This window comes from Microcaecilia unicolor, chromosome 9 (genome assembly GCF_901765095.1).
Source record: "Microcaecilia unicolor chromosome 9, aMicUni1.1, whole genome shotgun sequence".
NCBI classification, from domain to species: domain Eukaryota; kingdom Metazoa; phylum Chordata; class Amphibia; order Gymnophiona; family Siphonopidae; genus Microcaecilia; species Microcaecilia unicolor.
The window spans coordinates 8,205,359-8,228,867 of NC_044039.1; the positions used below are offsets into that span (position 1 = coordinate 8,205,359).

General features: G+C 41.9%; 1 protein-coding gene across 1 annotated transcript; it reads left to right on the top strand.

The window, feature by feature from the left end:
• Positions 1-11,450: 11,450 nt before the first annotated feature.
• Positions 11,451-19,785, top strand: LYZ (lysozyme). The gene is made up of 4 exons (XM_030215457.1): positions 11,451-11,646; positions 14,887-15,051; positions 16,287-16,365; positions 19,421-19,785. Exons 1-4 carry the CDS (start codon positions 11,508-11,510, stop codon positions 19,500-19,502), a joined length of 465 nt encoding a protein of 154 aa, XP_030071317.1. The 5' UTR covers positions 11,451-11,507; the 3' UTR covers positions 19,503-19,785.
• Positions 19,786-23,509: the final 3,724 nt, after the last annotated feature.

Here is a 23,509-nt window from a genome sequence, read left to right on the forward strand (position 1 = left end):
GGACTAAAATGATTTCTTAATATGGTGTCAAAAGGGTATATTGTCTTTGTTACTGACAGACCAAAGAAGTCATGCAAGGTTTAAGGTGTTGTCACTACACCTGACTTCAGTGTGAGCTTTGAGATCTTGAAATGTTCAAGTATCAGTTTGGGTTGGTTTTATGTTGGCAATAGCTTAGTGCGGGAATTGGGCCATTGTGGCCCTTGTTTTTGAACTGATTCTTTTTTTTTTTTCCCCCAGCACTTAGGTAAAATGTTCAACAATTTAGCTTTCCAAGCACTGCTGGAATTCATAAATTGCAGTAGTAACACTGTATTCAACAAGCATGATATAATATTGTACTGAAGAAATAAAATTCCATTTACATAAATTGGTGTGCATACAGAGCTTTTATTTTCTTTTAGTAGTAGTTTGGTTCTGAAATGTCAGGATTCACGTCGATTTTTCATTGTCTAGGCCCATTCATGCTTGACGTACAGTTCATGCCTAGAAGAAAACGCCATTCCAGTACAAGCAGAACTTAACAAGCGCATAGTGGACTGGGAAGACCAGTTTTTGTTGGCTAGCAGAGCCATCATACCAGCAAGTAGTATTGAGGGGTTCATGTCTTAAGAGGTGTGGTTCATCAGTGCACCCCTGAGCCCTCTGGGGCAATTGGAGCAAAGGTGGCAGTATTAAAGGGGGAACAAAAAACAGCACCACGGGCTTTTAAAAATGGAACACGGTTCTTTAATGAATGAGCCTTGACAAAAAGACCCGACACGGGCTGTGTTTCGGTGACTAGCACCTGCGTCAGGGGTCACAGTGACAACGTGGAAAACTTGGGAAATAACTTGAATATATTCCTCTACAATATATTATTCCTTACCCCACGTCTTATATAGTAAAAGCTACAAAGCACCAAGGCACTTTCTGTATCCAAAGGGGACACATTAGTATAAAATTTTATTGATACAGATATACATTTTAATTACAGCTATTTTTGCTCACTTTACCCTCTGAACCAATCAGAAATCCCATTACAAATCTACATTTCCAAATACTAGTTGAGCAAATAGTTGGCACAGTGATTATGTTGAAATCCATATAAAATGTATACAGTGTACAACTGCAATATCTTTTCTGTTGAGACCACACCTGTGCCTGAAATGTTTTGGCTATCTAATAAAACATGCACCTAATGATCTCATATACTCCAGTCTAGTAAACGTCTAGAGGAGTTTCCGCCATGTATTTGGAGTCCCGAACAGGCCAGGCACGGTAATCCGATAAATTACACGTCTACTAATAGAACTTATCTTGAAACATTTAATGAAGCCACTGTCTGAAGGTTTAAAGATCATTAAAGGTAAACAGTCCCATGATTTTTGAAAAATTAGTAAATATGGTTGAAGGCACAGATTTTACATTTAATCCAGAAAGATCTTTGAGGTTCAGCATCTATTCATCGTGTGCTCTTAACTCAGTTAATCCCAGCTATAACCCACCCAATCAGTTCTTCCCAATCATGACCTCACTGTTTTGTCCATCTACTTTGACTAGCTTGCAAGCTCCAAGGAGTAGGAGGGAAGATACATGTAATACTATTTCAGTGTAGAAGCAGAAATATTAACAAGTAAAACTATACGGTCTATTTTGTCTCCCATTCCTTCTGCAGTAATGCAGTGCTTGGTACCCAAGCTCAGTCTTTACCCTTATTTTTTTTATCAGATTTATGCTGTTTTTATAGCACTGATACCTTGGAATACATATACCTGATTTGTTGAATATTTTTAATGACAATCCCTGTGTTTTTATCTAATATGCTTTCTTGAATTTCATTCACTTTTACCTTCCCCGAAAGACTGTTACATATATCCAACACCCTTTTTGCGAATAAATACTTTCTCATTGTTACCTATCTGCTTTCAACCACATATCATGACCCCTCTTATGCTACTCCCTTTCATTGAATTTTCTTACCTTCAGGTGTAATCGTAGCTTAGGTATCTTCAATATTTTAACTTCCCACCATAGAGAAAAATCAAGACTTGTATTACTACCTAAGAATAAAACAAAATCAAGATTAAAAAGGAAAAGGCATGGTATGTGAAGGATTATGTAAATAGATAAATCTATTTAAAAAACAGACATTCCCAGGTTCAGAAATTTACTACAGTACTATAAGGTGTACATCATGCCAGTTCCGAAACCTGGAGGCACCACAGTCAGGTTTTCAGGATATCCACAATGAATATTCATGAGAGATTAGCATGCACTGCCACCACTGTGGACAGACTTAAGCGTGTATACTTTAGAAGAAAAGCAGGAGAAGGGAGATATGATAGAAACATGTAAATATTTATGTGGCATAAATACACAGGAGACGAGTCTCAATTGAAAGGAAGCTCTGGAATGCGGGGGGATAGGGTGAAAGGGGATAGATTGAAGTAACTCGAGGAATACTTATTCACGGAAAGGGTGATTAATTCATGGAATGGCCTCCCGGTGGAAGTGGAGGAGATTTTAAAAAGTATCTGAATTCAAGAGCTTGGGACAAGTACATAGGATCTCTAAGGGAGTGATTGGGAGAATAGATGACATGGATGGACAGACTAGATAAGCCATATGGTCTTTATTTGCATTCATTTTTCTCTGTTTCTCTTCTACCTGGTTAGAAGTTGGGAACTCTCCTTTATTTATCTTCAAGTGCCTCAGACTGTTACACCCTTTCACTCATCACATCTGACACTCCTGGGAGTAATAGCCTATGAATTACAAAAATAGAAAAATCTCATCATCTGTCCACTCTTGACCCTTCACCACTTCCATGCCATCTGAAAAGGCATAAGCAGCCAGTGGCTGCCCCTTCCACAAGTGGATGATATTAATAAAAGTCCACTGTTTGGGCAAAACAGAGGAATTCAATAAGTGGCTTGAGTCTTGGTGTAAAGAAGAAGGCTTCAGATACATAGGAGAATGGGGTAATACGTGGAAAAATAACAGGCTGTACTGTAATGATGGGCTACATTTTTCAGTGATAGGAAAAAGGATCCTTGGGGAGAAATTCAGGCAGTATGACTGTCTTTTTTTCTATGTGCAGCGCTGCATACGCTTTGTAGTGCTATAGAAATGCTAAATAGTAGTAGTAGTATGTTTCTAGTCGTTTAAACTAGAGGGTGGGGATGACAAAAGGAAACGGGATTTCGGAAAGTCACCCCCAGAATAAACATGATGGCAGAGGGAAAGGTCATGTAAATATTAAAAAACACCCAAACTCACTAAGCATATGGAAAGCTATGTGCACAAATGCTCGTAGTCTAAGTAAAAAGGTTCAAGACTTGTAAGCCCTGATGTTTGAAGAAAACTTGGATATTGTTGCTATTACGGAGACGTGGTTCAAATATTCTCATGAATGGGATGTGACCGTACCGGGCTATAATCTTTTTAGGAAGGATAGAGAGGGCCGAAGAGGTGGAGGAGTGGCTCTGTATGTGAGAGAGAATATCAGAGCGGCTGAAATGCAGGGAACCTGGGGAAAAGAAGAAGCTTTATGGATCGTCCTGGAAAGAGAAGACGGAACCTGTATCCACATGGGAGTTATCTACAGACCTCCTGCGCAAACGGAGAAGTTAGACAAGCATCTGATAGAAGATATTCCAAAGATTGGTATGAAAGGGGAGGGTCTACTGTTGGGAGATTTTAATTTGTCTGACGTGGATTGGAATGTCCTGTCTGCGGAATCGGAAAGAAGTAGGGATATTGTGGATGCCTGTCAAAGTGCCTTGCTCAGACAAATGGTGACGAAACCCATGAGGGAAGGGTCGATGCTGGATCCAGTGCTCACTAATGGAGGTAGTGGTTCCGATATCCGGGTGAGTGCCCACCTATGTAATAGTGATCATCACACAATATGGTTTGATATAAGGGTGAAGACAGAGTGCAGACGCACAAAACTCAAAGTACTGGATTTCAGACGTACTGATTTTGATAAAATGGGGGAATACCTGAAGAAGGAGCTGTTGGCGTGGGAAGGTGTAGGAGAAGTGGAAAAACAGTGGTCCAAGCTAAAGGCTGCTATAAATATGGCGACTGATCTTTTTGTGAGGAAAGTAAACAAAAACAAGAGAAGCAGGAAGCCTATATGGTTCTCCAAACAGAAAAAATAAGAGCAATAGAGGCTTTGTTCAAGAAATACAAAAGAACGCAACGAGAGGATCACGGAAAAGATTATCGGATTAAACAAAAAGTGAAGAGGGAAATACGGCTAGCGAATGCGCGAGCGGAAGAAAAAATGGCTAAAGATGTAAAGAGAGGTGACAAGACCTTTTTCAGATATGATATATTGGAGAAAGGAGAAGAGATAGGAATGGAATGGCGAGACTGAAAGATAATGAGAATGGCTATGTGGAGAGTGATGAAGATAAAGCGAACGTGCTAAACAATTATTTCTCTTCGGTGTTCATGGAGGAAAATCCTGGAGAAGGACCGCGGTTGGCTGCCGAGGGAATGTTTGGGAATGGAGTGGATACTGCGCTGTTTACGGAAGAGTTTATAAACAGCTGGAGAATCTGAAGGTGAACAAAGCTATGGGGCCAGATGAGATACATCGCAGGATACTGAAGGAGCTCTGAGAGGTCCTAGCGGGACCTATTAGAGATTTATTTAATAGATCTTTAGAGACAGGAGAGGTTCTGTGAGATTGGAGACGAGCGGATGTGGTCCCTCTTCACAAAAGTGGAGACAGGGAAGAAGTGGGAAACTACAGACCGGTAAGTCTCACATCGGTGGTAGGAAAAATAATGGAGTCGCTGCTGAAAGAAAGGATAGCTAACTTTCTAGAAACCGGAGGCAACATGGCTTTACCAAAGGAAAATCCTGCCAAACGAATCTTATTGACTTTTTTGACTGGGTGACCAAAGAACTGGATGAGGGACGTGCGCTAGATGTAATGTACTTGGACTTCAGCAAAGCCTTTGATACGGTCCCCCACAGAAAACTCATGAATAGGCTGAAAGGGTTGAACTTAGGACCGAAAGTGGTGAACTGGATAAGAAACTAGTTGACAGACAGGTGGCAGAGGGTGGTGGTAAAGGGAATTCGCTCGGAGGAAAGAAAGGTGAGCACTGGAGTTCCTCAGGGGTTGGTGCTGGGGCCTATTCTGTTTAATATATTTGTGGAAGAAATTTCTGAAGGGTTGGAAGGAAAGGTGTGCCTTTTTGCAGATGACACAAAAATAGCCAATAGAGTGGATACCCTGAAGGGAGTAGAAACGATGAGAAGGGATCTCCAAACGTTAGAAGAATGGTCGTGGGTCTGGCAGTTAAAATTTAATAATAGCAAACAGTACTCCTGTTCTATATAAATTACAAAATCTTTTTTAGTGAGAATAAATCAGTGCATTAAAAAACTAGTAAATAATATCCCTGCAACTCACTTGCATTGCCATCCACACCACACTTATACCCTGATCACACATGCAAGTCCCACAAAGAACAGTAAACATAAACCCTAAATTGCAGTTTCTTCAGTCTCTGTATATCGTCAGAGCACAAGGCTCAATAAAGATCAGTCACTTAGCCATAAGTAATAATGGCATACAGAACCCAGTTTTCAGCAGTAGGTATCACTGCTCATTGTATTCAACAAGTTCTCTGGTGAAGAGAGGAAAAATCCTCACTGGAAACAAAATAAAACCACTGTTCTTATCCCTGTGGTAAAAAAGCACACACAGAGACACAGGGGATTGCAAAGTCGCACAAATCGTCTGTGATCCTACACACAGTCAAACCTTTAAAGGCAGCCATGAAGTGTTTCAGGCAAGTGGGAGGCTTCCAGGGATAGTTTAATTAAACCCACACCGTTGGTATACTCCAAAGTTCCCCAATGCGAGACCACATTTCTTAGCTCTTCCTCAGGGGGAACCACCCCTTATAGCCAACGGGACCAACGTCCAGTCAGGGAATTACAGCCTCGCCTCCGAGCTTCCAGCTCCAGCCTCCGGAGCTCCGCCTGTCTCTCGGGCCATGCGCATGGAACGGGTAGCATTTCAGAAAATGTACCGTAGCTGATCTGGATTTGAGCTTTCTACCTAAGAGCCTAAATTTGGCTTCCAGAACCTCTCTCCCACATTTTCCTATGTCATTGGTACCCACATGTACCAAGACAGCCAGCTCCTCCCCAGCACTATCTAAAATCCTATCTAGGTGATGCGTGAGGTCTGCCACCTTCACACCAGGCAGGCAAGTCGCCAGGCAATCCTCACGTCCACCAGCCACCCAGCTATCTATATGCCTAATGATTGAATCACCAACTACAACAGCTGTCCTAACCTTTCCCTCCCGGGCAGCACTTAGAGACATATCCTCCGTGAGAGAGGATAGTACATCCCCTGGTGGGCAGGTCCTGGCTACAGGAGTACTTCCAACTTCACCAGGGTGATGCTGTCCTTCTAGGAAGCTCTTGGTATCGTATTCCTGAAGGAGGCCGATTCTGATCTGAGCGGATGTCTGAATGATCAGGAAGAAAATAGTTAAAAAGGGGAGAGACATAGCCACTCCCTCTTACTTGGGCAAAAGATTTCATTTTCTGTTTTCTTGTTTCTGAGAACTCCTGTTCTTAGTGCCAGATTTAAGTTTTGGGCAGCTGTTCTAGCAAAAGCTTGCACAATTTTTAAAGATTTGGGCAGCTGTACTAGCAAAAGCTTGCACAATTTTTAAAGATTTTATCTTTTCCTAAAAGTGTTTTTTAATTCCCGCAAATTCTAAAAAGGAAAAATCCACATGAGAATAATGCATTTTGTACAGGATTTTGCTTGCTTTATCTTCATCTTTTTTTGTGTGGTTTACCTTACCACTTTTGCAGTGTTCAAGATGAATTACAACAAATAGCAATGAAAAATAATCTCAGTTGAAATATCATAATACACAAGTAATCTACACATAATCAAATGGTACTTTTTTGTTATAAAGTGATTTTTAAGGGAAGAAGCCCCCTAGCACTTTTTAGTGGACTGTTTGAGCAATGTTGGTTGCATGTATTTCCTTCCTGAAGTTTGCAGGATGATGGCTGTGTGTTGTAAAAATTGTGCAAGAGAACTGGTTTGCAGCTGTTTTCATTAGTTCTGTTTTTGCAACAGATTGCATCAAATGTAAATCTGAGTTTCCTCTTGTAAAACTTGTACATACATTGTCCCCAGGTTCTATATAGGGTGCTTAGAATTGCATATGTTGGCAATTAATTAAGCCAATTCACATCAATAATTGGGTGCTAACAACACCTAGGGAATACCTCACCTTACATTTTCAAAGTTATAGGAATATAGTTGTAAGACTTTATACTGCAAATTTTTCATATCAAAGCACTAAAACTTGGAACGCTTTACCTACACCAATCAGATACACATGATTATCATTTCGTAGACAGTTGAAAACACATTTCTTCAAATTAACCTTTAACAATGCAAAGAACTGATTCTGAATCAAATTAATTTCAAACCTTATTATTCCTGTTGAACATGTTTCAGGGACAAGTGGTTTTCATAAGTGAAAATAAAAATATTTTCTTTCATGTAGATCTCTCATTTGTTTAAACATAACTAAACGCACTTTCCTTAGTGTCCCTCTGGACTGGACCAGGATTGGACTGGTCTGGTCTGGAGGGACTAAAGGAAAGCAAATTAGCAGGTAAGGTCTAATTTCTCCATAATGCAGTCCATTGGTTTTCTTATATTGTGACCTTGTGATGACTTAAACTGTTCCAAAACTGGAAATACAGTGAGACAAGAATAGAATTCAGTAACATCCAAAACTTATTAGTTAACATTATAATTGTGTTTTCATTTGGGTAATTGAGAAAATGCTGTTGAAAACTGACTTGAAGAAGAAATAAATATATATCACAGAACTGGAAAATGGCACATTTAGACTAACTCTGGACTTCTGCATGAAGGTAGCTTAAATAGTAGTAATAAACAATATTAAGCACATTATTATAATATACCACTGCAATCCACAAAACAAAAGGAACAAGTTCCCACATACCATCTTTCTCTTTTGATCTAGGCACAGGAGGATTTTTTTTTTTTAATGCTCCTAGGTTTCAACCTAAGTCATGTTTAATATGGGATATAACTGCTGTAAATAAGGGTCCTGCAAAAGGAGTCCTGCGCTGGCATCAGCGCGTGTTTTTCATGCGCACCGAGGCCCCCTGTTACCACAGCTGGTAAAAGGGAAGTCTCGCTTTCCTACAGGAAATGGCCATGTGGCAAGTAAAGCACTTTCCGCGTGGCTATTAACGCCACCCGTTGAGGTGGCGGTAAAGGCTCCCATTCTAACCTGACAGTAACCAGGCAGTGCACGGCACTGTCCAATTACCACTGAGTACACTCCAGCGTTACAAAATAAATACGTATTTGTAGCGCCAGAAATGACGGCACACTAGAGGTGGGAAGTACCGCCAGGCTGCCCTAAATAAATAGAAACACTGAATGTTGAGCAGCTGATTCTTCTAACACGGTGTCTGTTTTAGTGGCCCTTTACCAGGAGAAAAAAAGAAATCTCTGCACGAATATAACATATGCTAGGGTGTCCCTCTAACCTGCTCCTCCAAATGACACACTCATTTCGACTTATAACAAATTACTACTCTACCTATGAAACGTTATTCCGTTATACTTCCTCTGTGTACGTCCGCATGCTGCACAAGCTGGCATATCTGAAAATATAAGTGCGATTAAATAAAAATGCTACCAACAAAAGAAATTGACAATGTGGATGCAGCAGTTGATAAGTTTGTTTGCTTTGTTTTGAGTGTACACAGAACGACGCTACATAGACTAACCTAAGTGGCTTCAGCTTTTTGATGCCATGCTGTCTCCTGTTCTCAATCAAACCTTGGTTTAGGAAAGGAGTAGATTTTGGGGGTGCATTTTGCAGGGGTATTTTTGGACATGGTGCAGTTGTGAGAATAGTTTGTGGGTTGGATGCAGTTTGCAGCATGCTGGGGCAGTTACAAGAGAGGTAGTTTGAGGTGATAGGGAGTTGCCAGTTAAGGGAGAGTTTTTTTCAGAGGGGCAATTTGTGCTATTGAGAGAGAATTCTTTTCAAACTGCCTCTCTCTGTACTCTACTAACTGCTCTATTTCACTATATGTAACTTTCTATACTACAGAACTTGGAACTTCTTCAAAGAAGTGCTTTGGCCATTTTTTTTTTTTGGGGGGGGGGGGGGGGGGCTTATTTCTCTGGAACCTCTTGTCCAATTTGTCCCATTTTCAAACCTGATGTGTTTATATCAAAGTTTAACAATAGCCACCGTATCTGCTGCTTCAAAATGACTTCCAAAGTAACTTGTAGAATTTTAGTAAACAGGAAAAAAAGGCATCAAAGAGCTCACAGGTCTTCATCTTGATAGAACTGTACGAGCTTGAACGGATCACTAGATCCTGCCTTCATCATCGGCCAAAAACCTTTCTATGTAAATATTTCCTGTTACTAGTCACAACTCAATTATTTAGTCAAATGACTGAAGTCTTAGAACCTTCAGGTAATATTATAAGCACTGACACTTATCTTTAATGGTCGTGCTATTAGACCGCGTTGCTCCAGCCGGTAATTTACTGTAGTCTCTCTCTGGAATCCAGTGCCGAGCCGACGATGGCCAGCGTTTCGCAAGGCTGCTTCAGGGTCTCTGTATCACAATGGAGGAGAGAACAGCACGACTTCTCAGCGTGCTTCGAGTCACCTCAGTGCTTATAATATTATCTGAAGGTTCTAAGACTTCATTCATTTGACTAAATAATTGAGTTGTGACTAGCTACAGTAACAGGAAATATTTACATAGGTTTTTGGCCGATGATGAAGGCAGGATCTAGTGATCCGTTCAAGCTCGTACAGTTCTATCAAGATGAAGACCTGTGAGCTCTTTGGGGCCTTTTTTTCCTGTTTACTAGAATTCTACAAGTTACTTTGGAAGTCATTTTGAAGCAGCAGATACTGTGGTTATTGTTAGATATTTTTGCGTATCAGCATCCAAGGTTTTGATTGTTTAGTGGATTCTACAATATATATCAAAGTTTACCCATGTGCCAAGTTTGATCCTAGCATGTTAAGTCTTAGGAGAGTTATTTTACCCTCATCAACTTCCATTAGGTTGGAAAGAATAAAAGCATAATAAAGATTTTTTTTAAAACCACCAACCAAAAAAAACAGTAAAATCTATGTTCACAATAGAGAGACTCAAGCACTCACCATACCACAACCCACCTACTCACAAAAGGTCAACTTTAAGAGATTTCATCAAAACCTATATTTGACATCTACAACACGCAGGAGATGCTCCAGTCAAGCAAGTGCCGAAACACTCCCAGAAAGCTGATGAAGAAGTATCCTTCTTTTAATGGATTTCCTAAGCATCAAGAGATCATTCTCACTGAGGGCGTCAGGTAAAGCATTCCATAGCACAGAACTAAAGAGTTATGCATGGCAGTCATGTGGACAACCCTAATAGGAAAAACACCAACTTTGTGGGTCCTGCAGACGGCAGGGGGTTGTAAATACCTAAGGCAATATATTCTTGCAGATAGCTCATGCCTCAGTCTATAAACCTTTTAAAGGTCCTAAACCAGACTTTATATTCAATCCACCTCCACAGTGGCAACCAAGTTGTGCCTGAAGCACAAACCAACCACTGGTGGGATGCCTGACCTCAGTGTCATTGATGATGGTTCCTTATTTCTCCTAATAGAAAAAAGTAGAGGTGGACAATGTTCTTCCGCAAAGCAAAGGTTTATTCTAGACGCAAGTATTGTAAAGGCACCATATGTGTAGAAACCCGACAATGGACCGTGTTTTGGCTGTAAAGAGCTGCCTGCCTCAGGGGTCACAAAGTCCTTATGGTGTCAAGCAACGCAGATTAATGTAGTAGTACATAGAAGAGAACTGAACTCAGTTCACACAGCATTGCCATGATCAGACACATTGGACAGTGTTTTTTTTTTTGTCTGAGACTAAGCGCCCAATCCAACTTTGTATCAAATGAATTGTATACAATACCCAACCTGCTCAATTACCCCACTAAACTCCCCGCAACCATACCCTGAAATATTTGTACTGTTTGAATGTGCAGCTTTACTTTTTTGGAAAATAATATTTAAAATCCTTTCTTAGGTATGTTTACATCAATTTGATATACTGCCTCTCTGAAGACATGAATTGAGGCAGTTTACATATACTGTACAGGTACTTGCACTGTCCCTGATGGGCACACAATCTAAGTCTATTGTACCTGGAGCAATGGAGGGCTAAGTGACTTGCCCAGGGTCACAGAGGGAATTGAACTTGGTTTCCCAGGATCTTAACCCACTGCCAACTGTTAGGCAGCAGTGGGAATTGAACCCAGTTCCCAAGAATCAAGGTCCACTGCACTATTAGGCCACTCCTCCAAACAATTACTGCAAACAGTTCCGATGAAAGAGGAAGTAATTTTTGCAGCAGGAATCACACTCACTGTATTGTGCTTGTAGCAAGGATGAAGACCCTGCTGCTGATTCTGGGTGCTTTCCTCACCCTTCCAGCTTCAGATGGGAAAGTCTTTGAAAGATGTGAGTTCGCTGCCAGGGCAAAGAGTCTTGGACTGGATGGCTTCAGAGGATACAGCCTGCCAAACTGTAAGTGGTCCTGGGTAAAGGTGTGCATAGGAACAGGGACCATGGGAATCCATAGTATTGGTCACAAAAGATCCATTTATGCTGGGGATGGGGTGAAAATGGATCTAAACTGACTGGAGACCAGATCATGTCCCTGGGCACACCTCTAGTCCTGGGTGGTGTGTTGAGTGACTGCAGCCTGGCTGAATGATCCAGCAAATCAATGCTGCAACTTCCACAGCCTTTTTAAGGTTTCTTGGGTTTGGTGGTTAGATACCCACAAATCAGAATCATTGCTTCAACCCTATGTGTGAAAGAAACCTTGATAAAACTTCCCTTTGGAAAACTCAGAATAAGAAAGTACATAATTTAAAATGAGCAGTTTATGGATTTAAATTGCCTAATGTGGACAGAAATTATGAATTATTATAACTTTGCTTCTGGATCTTTTTAAGGAATCTTAAGAAACTGGGCTAGAGTTATAGCAAAAATGTGATAAATACTTCAGTTTGTAATTTGTCTTCACTTCAGCATTGGTAACTTCCAGAAAGTTGATTTTGTGGCTGTAACGTGAGACTTGACTTTGTGGCAGTAGAGAAGAAGCCCTTGAGCACTTCTGCTGCCGGGCTCGATCGAGTACAGAACAGAGCTGGGCACTGCAAGACTTGAATAACGCAGCTGTTACATGCGCTGTCATTGGGGCAATTTGAATATTATTTACATTTAATATTCTCTGTTTTTACCCTGTTGCAGCCTGTGAGCAAATTGTAATAAATTTCATTTTAGAGCATCCTCATCTTGACTGTGGTATAATTACTCTTTGGAAATTATAATTGCAGAGAGTGGGTTCAATAAAGACCCTTTTCTAATCATGAGGTGGCTATAAATGTTTTATTAAAAATCTGAATCTTTTTTCTAAGCAGTAACAATTCTCTTCTGGTTCCTAATTATCCACGCTTACTCTAGATGAGATTATTTTACACACGTTTTCTGTTTCCTCATGCAATTTTTCCTTACGGACCCCTTTTATCAAGCTGCGACAAAAGGGGGCCTGAGTTGGCATTGGCGTGTGTTTTTTGACGTTCACTGATGTCCCCTTTTACCTTAGCGGGTAAAAGGTAGGTCTTTTCTTCAGGAAATGGCCATGAGGCAAGTGAAGCACTTGCTGTGCGGTCATTTTAATGGGTGGCGGTAAGGGCTGCTGCGGTAACTGGGCAGATTACCGCAGGGTACACACCAGCACTACAAAAATACAAATATTTTTCAAGATCCAAATATGACGGTGAGCTGGGGGTGGGAACTACCGCCAGGCTTCTACGGTAGCCCAGTGGTACTTCCTTTTTAGCGAGTGGTAAGCCCGCGTTGGGCTTACTGCCGCTTTATAAAAGGGCCCCTAAGTTAGCCACCCTTAGTTTGATCTAACTCATTTACTGGATCCTAACAGTCTCTGTGTTCCACCCTGTGCTATTAGGATGCTTTATTGGGTAATATGTTGACATAGTAAGTACCATACCATGCTATAATTTGTGCTGCCATAGGAGCAAACTTTTCAAAATGACTGGGGGTGCTTTTTTTTATTTTTACAGGTGGTGCATTCTCCCTTCCCCCTCGTCCCACTTCCCTCATCCCCTCTCCACCTTCCTCCGAGTTCCAGGCCCCCCTCCCTCCCTTTGAGTTCCAGGCCCCCCTCCTTCCCCTCTCTCTCTTCTTTCCCTCCCCCTCTCTCCGAGTTCCAGGGCCCCCTTCCCTCCCTCCCAGTTCCAGGGTGGGTGGGTCCCTCCCTCCCTCCCTTCAAGTTCCAGGCCCCCTCCCTCCGAATTTTAAAAGTCATCTATCTTACCTCGTCAGGGTTAGGGCGTCAGCAGCGGTAAAAAGCATGCGGGCTCGGTGCTTAGTTGTTTTCCATTCGCTCTCTCTCAGCTCTGGGTGCTCGAGCACCCACGGAGTCGGCGCCTATGTGTGCTACTGTTTGAGTATGTTTACTGCTGTAATTGTCATAAGAACATAAGAATTGCCATACTAGGTCAGACCAGTGGTCCATCCAGCCCATATCCTGCTTCCAACAGTGGGCAATCCAGGTCAAAAGTACCTGACACAAACCCAAGAAGTAGCAACATTCCCTGCTAAAAATTCCAGGGCAAGAAGTCATCCCCATGTCTAGCTCAATAACAGACTATGGACTTTTTTCTTCAGGAACTTGTCCAAACCTTTTTTAAACCCAGATATGCTAACCGCTGTTACTACATCCTCCTCTGCACACTGCATTTGGGTGAATTTCTTTAACAGGTGGAAAATCCTAATTAATTCATGGCATAGTTAGCTCTAAGTTTTTACAGATTAAGGGGCCAATGCAGAGAGGTTCGCATGGATGTCTGAGCATGTAGCTTATACCATGAACAAAGGCATGGCAAAGCTAAAGGAATGCAAATTTTATGTATGGAAAGCTTGCAGCTAATGGGGGGGGGGGGGGGGGAGCGTGCCGGATGCATGTGCAAGAGGTTTTTACAGTAGGCACACGCTCTTCTACAAATATCCAAAAGAACACAGAAGTTCTAGCACACATCAGCGCCTGTTCTTTTCTGGTTAAAGATTAGCCTTGCAAAAATGTAATTGCATGCTCTCTTTGTGAGACTCATATTTAAGTGCAGAAGAAAAGGTGCTTTAAATCTCATAAACTGGAATTTAAATCCTCTCCATTAACCCTTGTATGCTGCCCCGAACCTGGTGAAAAAAATTCTCATGGTAACCGCTTATCAAAAGCCTCTATTACTTCTCTGCAGGGCTGCAGATGTACTCAATGGCCTCATTAGCATTCATTTTAATGCAGTGTGTGGCCATGTATTGTGCTAACACCCACCCACCCACAATCCGTCTCTGCATTGCCCGGCACATACAACCCGTGCTCAACCTTCGGTAACTGTGCGGTTAGGCTGGCGGTGCTTTCTGCACCGGTCCCTAAGTCTGATTCTTTGAGCTGGATCAGCTCCAGTGGCTCTCGGCACTGTTCAGAACACAGCACACCTTCTGACCTCTGTTTCATCCTCCTCTAAATAAGCAACAGATGTTGGAGGAAAGGTTGTTCAGTGTTTTGTTCCAAAGTTACAGGAGCAAGTTTTGAAACTGGTAGGTAGAACACAGGCCAGATGACTGATCAGCGGTATGTATAATTTGAATATCTTTCATTTGTTTATTTATAGCATGCTTACACAGTTTAAAATTGTTGGCACGTTCTTTAAGGTAATACATTAACATTTTCCCCAGGGGTGTGTACAGCGTTCCATGAGAGCAGATTCAACACAAGAGCAACAAACTTCAACCGGATCGACAATAGCACAGACTATGGTATCCTACAGATTAATAGCCGCTGGTGGTGTTTTGATGGAAAGACTCCAAGATCCAAAAATGCTTGCGGTATTAATTGCAGTGGTAAGTCCTGTCCCTCTAGTATCAGAGTGGTGGAGTAGCCTAATGGTTAGAACAGTGGGATGAAAGCCAGGGTTCAATCCCACTGGGGCACCTTGTGACCTTGGGCAAGTCACTAATCCTCCTCGTTGTCTCAGGTACAAACTTAGGGCCCTGTTTACTAAGTCACCCTGTAGGCACGCTATCATTTTTAGCGTGCACTAATGCTAGAGGGGGCATGCGACAAAGCTACAATGTAGTAAATTGAAAACGAATCGGAGAAACGTTTTCTTCACTCAACGTGTAATTAAACTCTGGAATTCGTTGCCAGAGAATGTGGTAAAGGCAGTTAGCTTAGTAGAGTTTAAAAAAAAGGTTTGGACGGCTTTCTAAAGGAAAAGTCCATAGACCATTATTAAATGGACTTGGGGGAGATCCACTATTTCTGGGATAAGTAGTATAAAATGTTTTGTACTTTTTTGGGATCTTGCCAGGTATTTGTGACCTGGATTGGCCACTGTTGGAAACAGGATGCTGGGCTTGATGGACCTTTGGTCTTTCCCAGTATGGCAGTACTTATGTAGAGACACCCATAGGAATATATGGGTGTCTCTAGCATTAGTGCATGCTAAATTTTAGCACATGTGCCTTAATAAACAGTACCTGAAAAATAGGATGATTCTCGACACACCGCCAAGGACACTAAGGCCCTCCCAAGGACTATCCCTAACCACACCCTCTCCAAAAGACATTACATGATGTGATACCCGCAAGCGAGCCTTCTCCGGAGTAGCCCCCACACTAGGGGCATAGCCATACTTCGGCGGGAGGGGGGTCCAGAGCCCGAGGTGAGGGCACATTTTAGCCCCCCCGGTGCCGCCGACCCCCCCCCCCCCATTGCCGACCCCGCCGCCACCACCACCAACTTTGACCCCCCCCCCCCCGCTGACGACCCTGCCGGGAGTCTCGACCCCCCTCCCACCGCCAACCCTCCCCCACCTACCTTTGCTGGCGGGGGACCCCAACCCCCACCAGCCAAGGTCCTCTTCTTCCGGCGCAAGGCTTCATTCTATTTCTGTGAGTCTGACGTCCTGCACGTTGTTCCAATTCAAGGACTTTAAGAAAAACCTGGAAGATCCCCAATTCATTTTCACGGGTGCTGAAACACTAGCCGTGTTTTTGCAGGCTGTCTCATGCACATTTAAAGACAGTAAGTTGAAATGATGAATAAGAGTAACCTTGTCAATTTTTCTTTACAGAACTGATGACAGATGACATTACTGCATCTGTGATTTGTGCAAAGCGGGTGGTGAGTGATCCTGCCGGCATGGGTGCATGGTAGGTGCCAAATATTAAGTCATACTGCTAACTGCCAGGAAGAATTAAGAAATGATTTGCAAAAATTGTTATTTTCAAGTCAGCATAATGATTGAAACCATTCTGTCCACTACAGCAGGTTTACTTCTTCCCAGAAGTAAGGTATTAAAAAAAAAAAAATATATATATATATATATATAATATTTTTTTTAATTGGGTATGTGGTGATACCAGTTACTCTCCCATCAATTCCCCACAACCACTAGGCAACCTTCCAGAAAGGCTCTTTCTGTGGGAAGCAGTAATGTGTCAATATTTTCAAGAGTCACTGGACAATATGTTTTTTCTCCCTCTCTCTTCCTCAACAACCGATTTCCTGGGAGGGCCTTAATTATAGAACAATACTGCCTATCTAAAACTAATAAGTGGGTAACATCATATCACCAAGCACCTAACGGTAGAGAGCTATATTTCTGAAAATAAGGTCACACCTTGACATTAGTACAGGACTTCCCAACCCTGAGGGACTCCACAGTCCTGATGTGCAAATGTATCTGGCTGTTGTTGGGCACCTAGAACACATTTGGGATGCCTTTAGTCTCCTTTGGTGCTTCCCTTTAACTACCATCACCTAGCCCCATTCTTGGATGAATGCAGGGCTGTCAAGGCACAGGCAAACTAGATGTGAGCCTAGGACCAAAATATTTAAGAGGGCTCAACTGAATGTGTTTTAGTGAGTCACTTGTGCCTTAATCCAGCTCTAGGAAAGAGCTGCAGCCAAAAATGGTCAGGGTAGTCACCCAGGGCCATGCCTGGGAACTCTCAGGCCAGCCTAGATTCCTTTTTCCTCCTGGGACAGATGTAGGAAATGAGAGGTTTTCTCAGAATGCGTCTGCAGTTACTGGTTCAATCTGATCAGTAGCAAGTGGTGGGGAAACATTCCCCCAAGCTCCCGCATGGACTAGAGATGTGAGGAGAAAGTGAGTATGTGTGAATGAGGGCCAAACCAAGAGAGAAGAGGCAGTGAGAGGAGAGGGAAAGACAACATGAGGGGGGAGCAAGAGTACTCAAGGACAGAAGGGGAATGGGAAGAATGGAACAAAAGGGAGAACCAGGGATAGAGAAGGAGTGAACCCTGGACTGAGAGATGGGTAGAGGAAGGAATTCAGGGTGATGAGGTAGGAGGAAGGGAATGAGGAATAGTAAAAAGATAGGAGGTAGGAAGAATAAGATGAGGAGATAAGGAGACCAGAAAACGAAGGGAGACAAATGATTAAAATATCCGCTACTCAAGGAAAGAGTCAAAAAAGAGCGAGCTAGAACTGAAATAGAAATGTAGACAGGAATAGAGACAAGGGCAGAGAATTAGAAAAATGACTGAGCCAGAGACACCAAAGGTTTTGCTATTGGAGACAGAATCTTAAGATGAAAGTGTGGGGAAGGAGAGTCTGCCCAACCCTCCCCCTATCGATCTCAGGGTGACAGGGTAAGCTTCTATATATGTCTATGCTTATCATACTTACTGTCCTGCTCTCTGCCTTTTCTTGCTCTCCTTAACCTCCAGCTCTTCCCCTTTCCCTGGTCCTTACCAATATCAAGCGTCATAACCAGGGCCATTGCAAAGACTGGGCAAGTAGAATGCCCACCCCGTATACCAAGCCAGAGAAGAGGGTATTCTATTGCCCTCTTGACTATAGTTGAATGCAACTCATTTGGAGCTGCAACTGAAAAAAAATGAGCCACATCCAAATCAATCAATCAATCACTCAATCTGTGAGTTTGTGAGCAAAGGAGCATAAAAGAGTCCAGCTGTGGCCATTGATGGAGGGCTGGAGTATGTCTGACAGCCTGAGAGATGGATTAATATAGTATCGCTGGGGGGTGAGTATAGCTACTGCAGGCTGACTGGGATTTAAACAGGCATTAGGAGAGCCGGATGTCATGGAGCACATATCACCAAATGGTAAGTGGTGTAATGAGAATTCATTGGCAAACTGAGAGGCTTAAGGCAATGCAGTGAAAAAGCTCCACTGTGAGGAAAGTGGAGGTTTTTAGCCTGTTCAGCATCTACACTTATGAGCCTCAGGGGGAGAATTCCCTCTTTCATTCCTCTGTATCTTCCAAGGGAATTTTCTTCTTTGGGCTAAAAACGTCTTTACAAAATTGGCAACACTGATCCCAACCATTGTCACCTGCTCTCTGTCTACCTGCTATGTCACCAATCAGATTTCCAAAATCTCAAGCACTACAATATATTGGTGGTTATTTGTGGGAGCTTAAAAAAATGTATTTATATTAGGGTTCACAAACTCACAGATTGATTGATTGATTTGGACGTGGCTCATTCTTTCCAGTTGCATCTCAAAATGAGTTACATTCAAGTACACTCAAGAGAGCAATAGGGTAACATAATCAGTGACGGCAGAAAAAGACCTGTATGTTCTATCCAGTCTGCCCAACAAGATAACTCATATGTGCTACTTTATATGTATACCTGACCTTGATTTGTATCTGCCATTTTCAGGGCACAGACCGTAGAAGTCTTCCCAGTACTAGCCCTGCCTCCTAACCACCGGTGCTGCCACCCAATCTCTGCTAAGCTTCTGAGGATCCATTCCTTCTGAACAGGATTCATTTATGTTTATCCCACGCTTTTCCAACATGCTTGTTTTGCCTAGGAAACACCAAAGGGGATATTATGCCCTGGGTGAATGTTCTCATCAGAGACCCAACTCTTCTACAGGGATGATGCCAAAGCAGGAAAAAGTGCTCACTTCAGCCCTCCCAATGTCTTTGGAAGTAGTAACCATTCCTCTACAAACCAGTTTTACAATGTGATACCATTACCAAAATGGCAAATACAATACTGAAGGTTAATTGAGCAAAGCAGTCTGGTTAGGGTTTGGTCTGAGTATTATAGAAGGGATCCATTTCACACATAACCTTTTGCAGCTTAGTCCCATGTATTTTTCTTCAGAATACAGAGCAGATCCACTGAAATACTGATGCTGTCACCGTATAAGCATTGGTCTTTCACCAATTGCACTGGAACTCATGCTGTTTTATTTTTCAACAGGGTGGCATGGAGAAACTATTGTCAAGGAAGGGACCTGTCCGAGTGGATTAAGGGCTGCAGACTAGATGCCATTGGATTCTGATTTCCAGACAGCACGTTCACTTTATTTGCTTCCTAATAGCTTCTCAAGTAATACACGCTTTTGGATTGTGGGGGTGTAGGGGGAGAAGGTGTCAGAAACAGCACTATTGTAATGAGAAACATTTTCCAGAATGATAGGAGCAGGGTGAAGTGTCGAGTATTTGGAAACATTTTCTTTCATCTTATAAGATTTCAGTGTGCTTTGTTGAACTAACTCCTCTTTGCACTAAATGTCTTCTGCAAGCACTATTTTTTTTTTAATTAAATGTGTCCAATTAAAACTGCTGAAAGCTAATTCCTTTGATGCAATGACTATTTAAAATGTTTGTACTGTGGGACTTATTTTCAAAGCACTTAGACTCGTATGTACTTATTCCCCACCCCCCAAGAATTCTGCACCTATGCGTAATGCAGGCTTTTACGTGGAATGTCACCAGTGGAGGAGTGGCCTAGTGGTTAGAGCACCGGTCTTGAAATCCAGAGGTGGCCTGTTCAAATCCTGCTGCTGCTCCTTGTGATCTTTGGCAAGTCACTTAACCCTCCATCGCCTCAGGTACAAACTTAGATTGTGAGCCCTCCTGGGACAGAGAAATATCCAGAGTACTTGAATGTAACTCACCTTGAGCTACCACTGAAAAAAGTGTGAGCAAAATCTAAATAAATAAATCTTTAGCATTTAGTGTGTGATTTTTAGTGCGCGCTAAAAACACCAGCACGCCTTAGTAAAAGACCCCCAAAGCATGGAATGACTGGGGGAAAGGGAGAAAAAGTGGCCAGGGGTGGGTTGGAGAATCTAAGAGGCTCCAGGGAGAGATAGGGAGGAGAGAGACTGCTGGGCAGAGGCAAATAGGGGAGAGGGGGAGGTGGACTAAACAGTCGTGGGGTAGTTTGTGCCAAATGTTAAACATTCTATATATTTGAGTAATAACTTGTCTGTGCTGTAATTTAAAATTTACAGTTTCCAAGTAATAATTATTGCTAGCTAGAATTTTAAAATATTGCATGCAGAATGTTTACATTTTTGGCAAGAATTCTGCCAGGAAAGGGGATGCTTGCTTACTTAGTAGTAGTAAGAGGGCAAGTAGGTGCCTTAGGCACTAGATTCTATCTATCATGCATAAAAAATTGGCGGCTGAAAAAAATATATGCCTAGGCGTATTCTATAAAGTATGCCTAAATTTCCAGTGGTGTATAGAATAGGCTGAGCACCCGTCCATGTGACTAATTTAGTCAAGGGCAGTTACGCCAAGTAACACCGTCTAAATTAGGCGTGGACTGGGTGTATTTTATAAAAACGCACATAGATTTTAGAAACACCCATAGCCACTCCCCCCTTTTCAACTATTCAACTTGAAATTTACATGCATCACGTTACAGAACATGCTTAGACAGTTGTGTATGTAAATTCTAATGTCAATTAGTGTTGCTTTTTAATTGGCAATTATTGGCGCTGATTGACTTTTCAACTAATTAAGTTGTGCGTGCAAATCCAGAATATGACTGGATTTCCATGCGCAACTAAAGTCGCGCTATATAGAATCCAGGGGAAAGGGGGGAAGTTATCAATATTGGTTACTTGCCAAGGACATAAAAAGACTCAAAGCCATTCATAGGAAAGTGACCGAAATGGTCTGGAGTCTCTGCCAGAGGATGTATAAGAAGAGAGCTGAAGATCTGAGTACATTCACCCTGGAGGAGAGGAGTGACAGGGGACATGTAATACATATAAAGATATTACGGAAGAAACAAACCTTTAAAAAATCGGGAAGCCCAGAGAACCAGAGAATATAAAGCGAAACTGCAAGGAAGGAAACGGAAAAGCAACAGCAAGAAATACTTTTTCACATAGAAGGTGGCGGATACCTGGAATTGCTCTTCTGCGGGAAGTGTGGGGACAAAAATAGTGATGGAATTCCAAAAGGCATGGAGTACAAGAATAGGGGGTGATTCTACAAAAGTCACCCAAATTTGGGCACTAAGATGTGGTCTGCTGAACACAAATTCTGTAATGGCTCTAGGTGCATGCTTCCTTGCACTTGCTTGCTTTGGGGCCCTTTTACTAAGCCGCAGTAGGGCTAACGTGTGGGTAGCATGCACTAAATTGACACTACCGCCAGGGTAGTGTGGGTGCCCTGTGGTAATTTTGAAGTTAGCAGGCACTGTTTCCTGCAATAGAAAATAATTTTCTATTTTCTACTGCAGGGGCGTTCCCGGTGGTAATCGACAGCAGCGCTGTCTAATTACTGCAGGAGTAGAGCATGAGCCCTTACCACCAAGTAAGTAGGTGGCGTTAAGGGCTCAGCTATGCCTACTGGTTTTAACCCAGATAATGGGCTAGATCAAGGTGGTTAGACTGAGGAGAAGGCATGACATCAAAAAGTTGAAGCCACTTAGGTTAATCAGTGTTTCCCCTTCCCCGCTCAGCTGTCGTTCTATGTACACTCAAACAAAGCAAACAGACCTATGAGCTGCTGCATCCATGTTGTCGTACAGAGATTTTTTTCTCCTGGTAAAGGGCCACTAAAACCACAATTACTTCCATTGAAAGCAATGGAAGTAAAACCCGGCTGGCTCAATCCGTCCTCCTTTTTCTGGAGCCATATGGTAACCCTAACTAAAACAGACATGAGAATCAGGTGCTCAACATTCAGAGTTTCTATCTATCTATTTACTTACTTATTTATGGCAGTTATATTCCACATTAAACATGAATTAGGTTGAAACCTGGTAGCATTTAACATCTTTTCCACCCTTCCTGTACCTAGATCAAAAGAGAAAGATGGTTTGTGGAATGCAGTGGTATATTATAAAAATGCACTTAATATTTATTGTTTATTACTACTATTTAAGCTACCTTCATGCAGAAGTCCAGAGTTAGTCTAAATGTGCCAGCATTTTCCAGTTCTGTGATATATATTTATTTTTTTTCTTCAAGTCAGTTTTCAACAGCACTTTCTCAGTTATTTCCCAAATGAGAATGCAATTAAAATGTTAATTAATAAATGTTGGATGTTACTGAATTCTATTATTCTGTTTCACTGTATTTTCAGTTTTGGCACAGTATGTTGACACAAGGACAAAATATAAGTAAACTAGTGGACTATATTAGGGGCTTATAGCCCATTTAGTTATGATTAAACAAAGAGATCTGCATGAAAGAAACACAACACAACGAAGCCATAACCTGCAATGAACAATATATCACTCTTCTTCTCTTGATTCTCTAATGTTCTGTAACAACACCACTTTGTATTTGTTTCATCACCGGAGGTGGCTAACAGCGCACGGTACTATGTAAGCCACATTGAGCCTGCAAATAGGTGGGAAAATGTGGGGTACAAATGCAACAAACAAATAAATAAATTTATTATTGTATTATTTTGACTTATGAAAACCACTTGTACCTGAAACATGTTCAAAACAGAATAATCCATTTGTACAAAAGAGATGAGGTGAAGATGTGATTACAAGCGCCCCAATGAAAGGAGAATTTAATTTTACTTACAATCTTTAAAATGCCAGGCTTCACAAGGCAGATTATAACAGTTAAGATGAAGCCATCAGTGAACAGGATCTCCTCACTGAAATCTGGCCATGTATTTCTGTATTGTATAGAACAGTGTAGAAAAATTAGCACAAAATGCAGCTTTTATTAGTGCTGTTTCCACCAGCTACAATAATTTTTTTAGCTGTTTTAGTGATATTCAGTTTTGGTTTCATTATATGTACATATGGGAACCTTTCAAATACACGTAAAAAGCAGTCAATTAAAAAACAAAACAACTTTCCCTCCACCTTTTAAGGCACTGCTGTATGCAACTGGAGCAGCTTTGGACTTTTTACAGATGCATAAGCAGTCCATTATTTCTAATCATCTTTTACTATTGTTTTGGGTGTACTTGAGACTCCGCCTACTACTAGCAAGCTACGTCTAATGGCTTCAAACCCAAGATGGCTTCGTGCCGTCTCCTGTTTTTAACCTATACCTCCTGGCCAGAGTGCGCTTGC

Coding starts and splice junctions, on each gene's coding strand:
- LYZ (XM_030215457.1), top strand. CDS start 11,508: ATGAAGACCCTGCTGCTGATTCTGGGTGCTTTCCTCACCCTTCCAGCT. Junction 11,647..14,886: donor AGGATACAGCCTGCCAAACT/GTAAGTGGTCCT, acceptor CATTTTCCCCAG/GGGTGTGTACAGCGTTCCAT. Junction 16,366..19,420: donor CCTGCCGGCATGGGTGCATG/GTAGGTGCCAAA, acceptor ATTTTTCAACAG/GGTGGCATGGAGAAACTATT.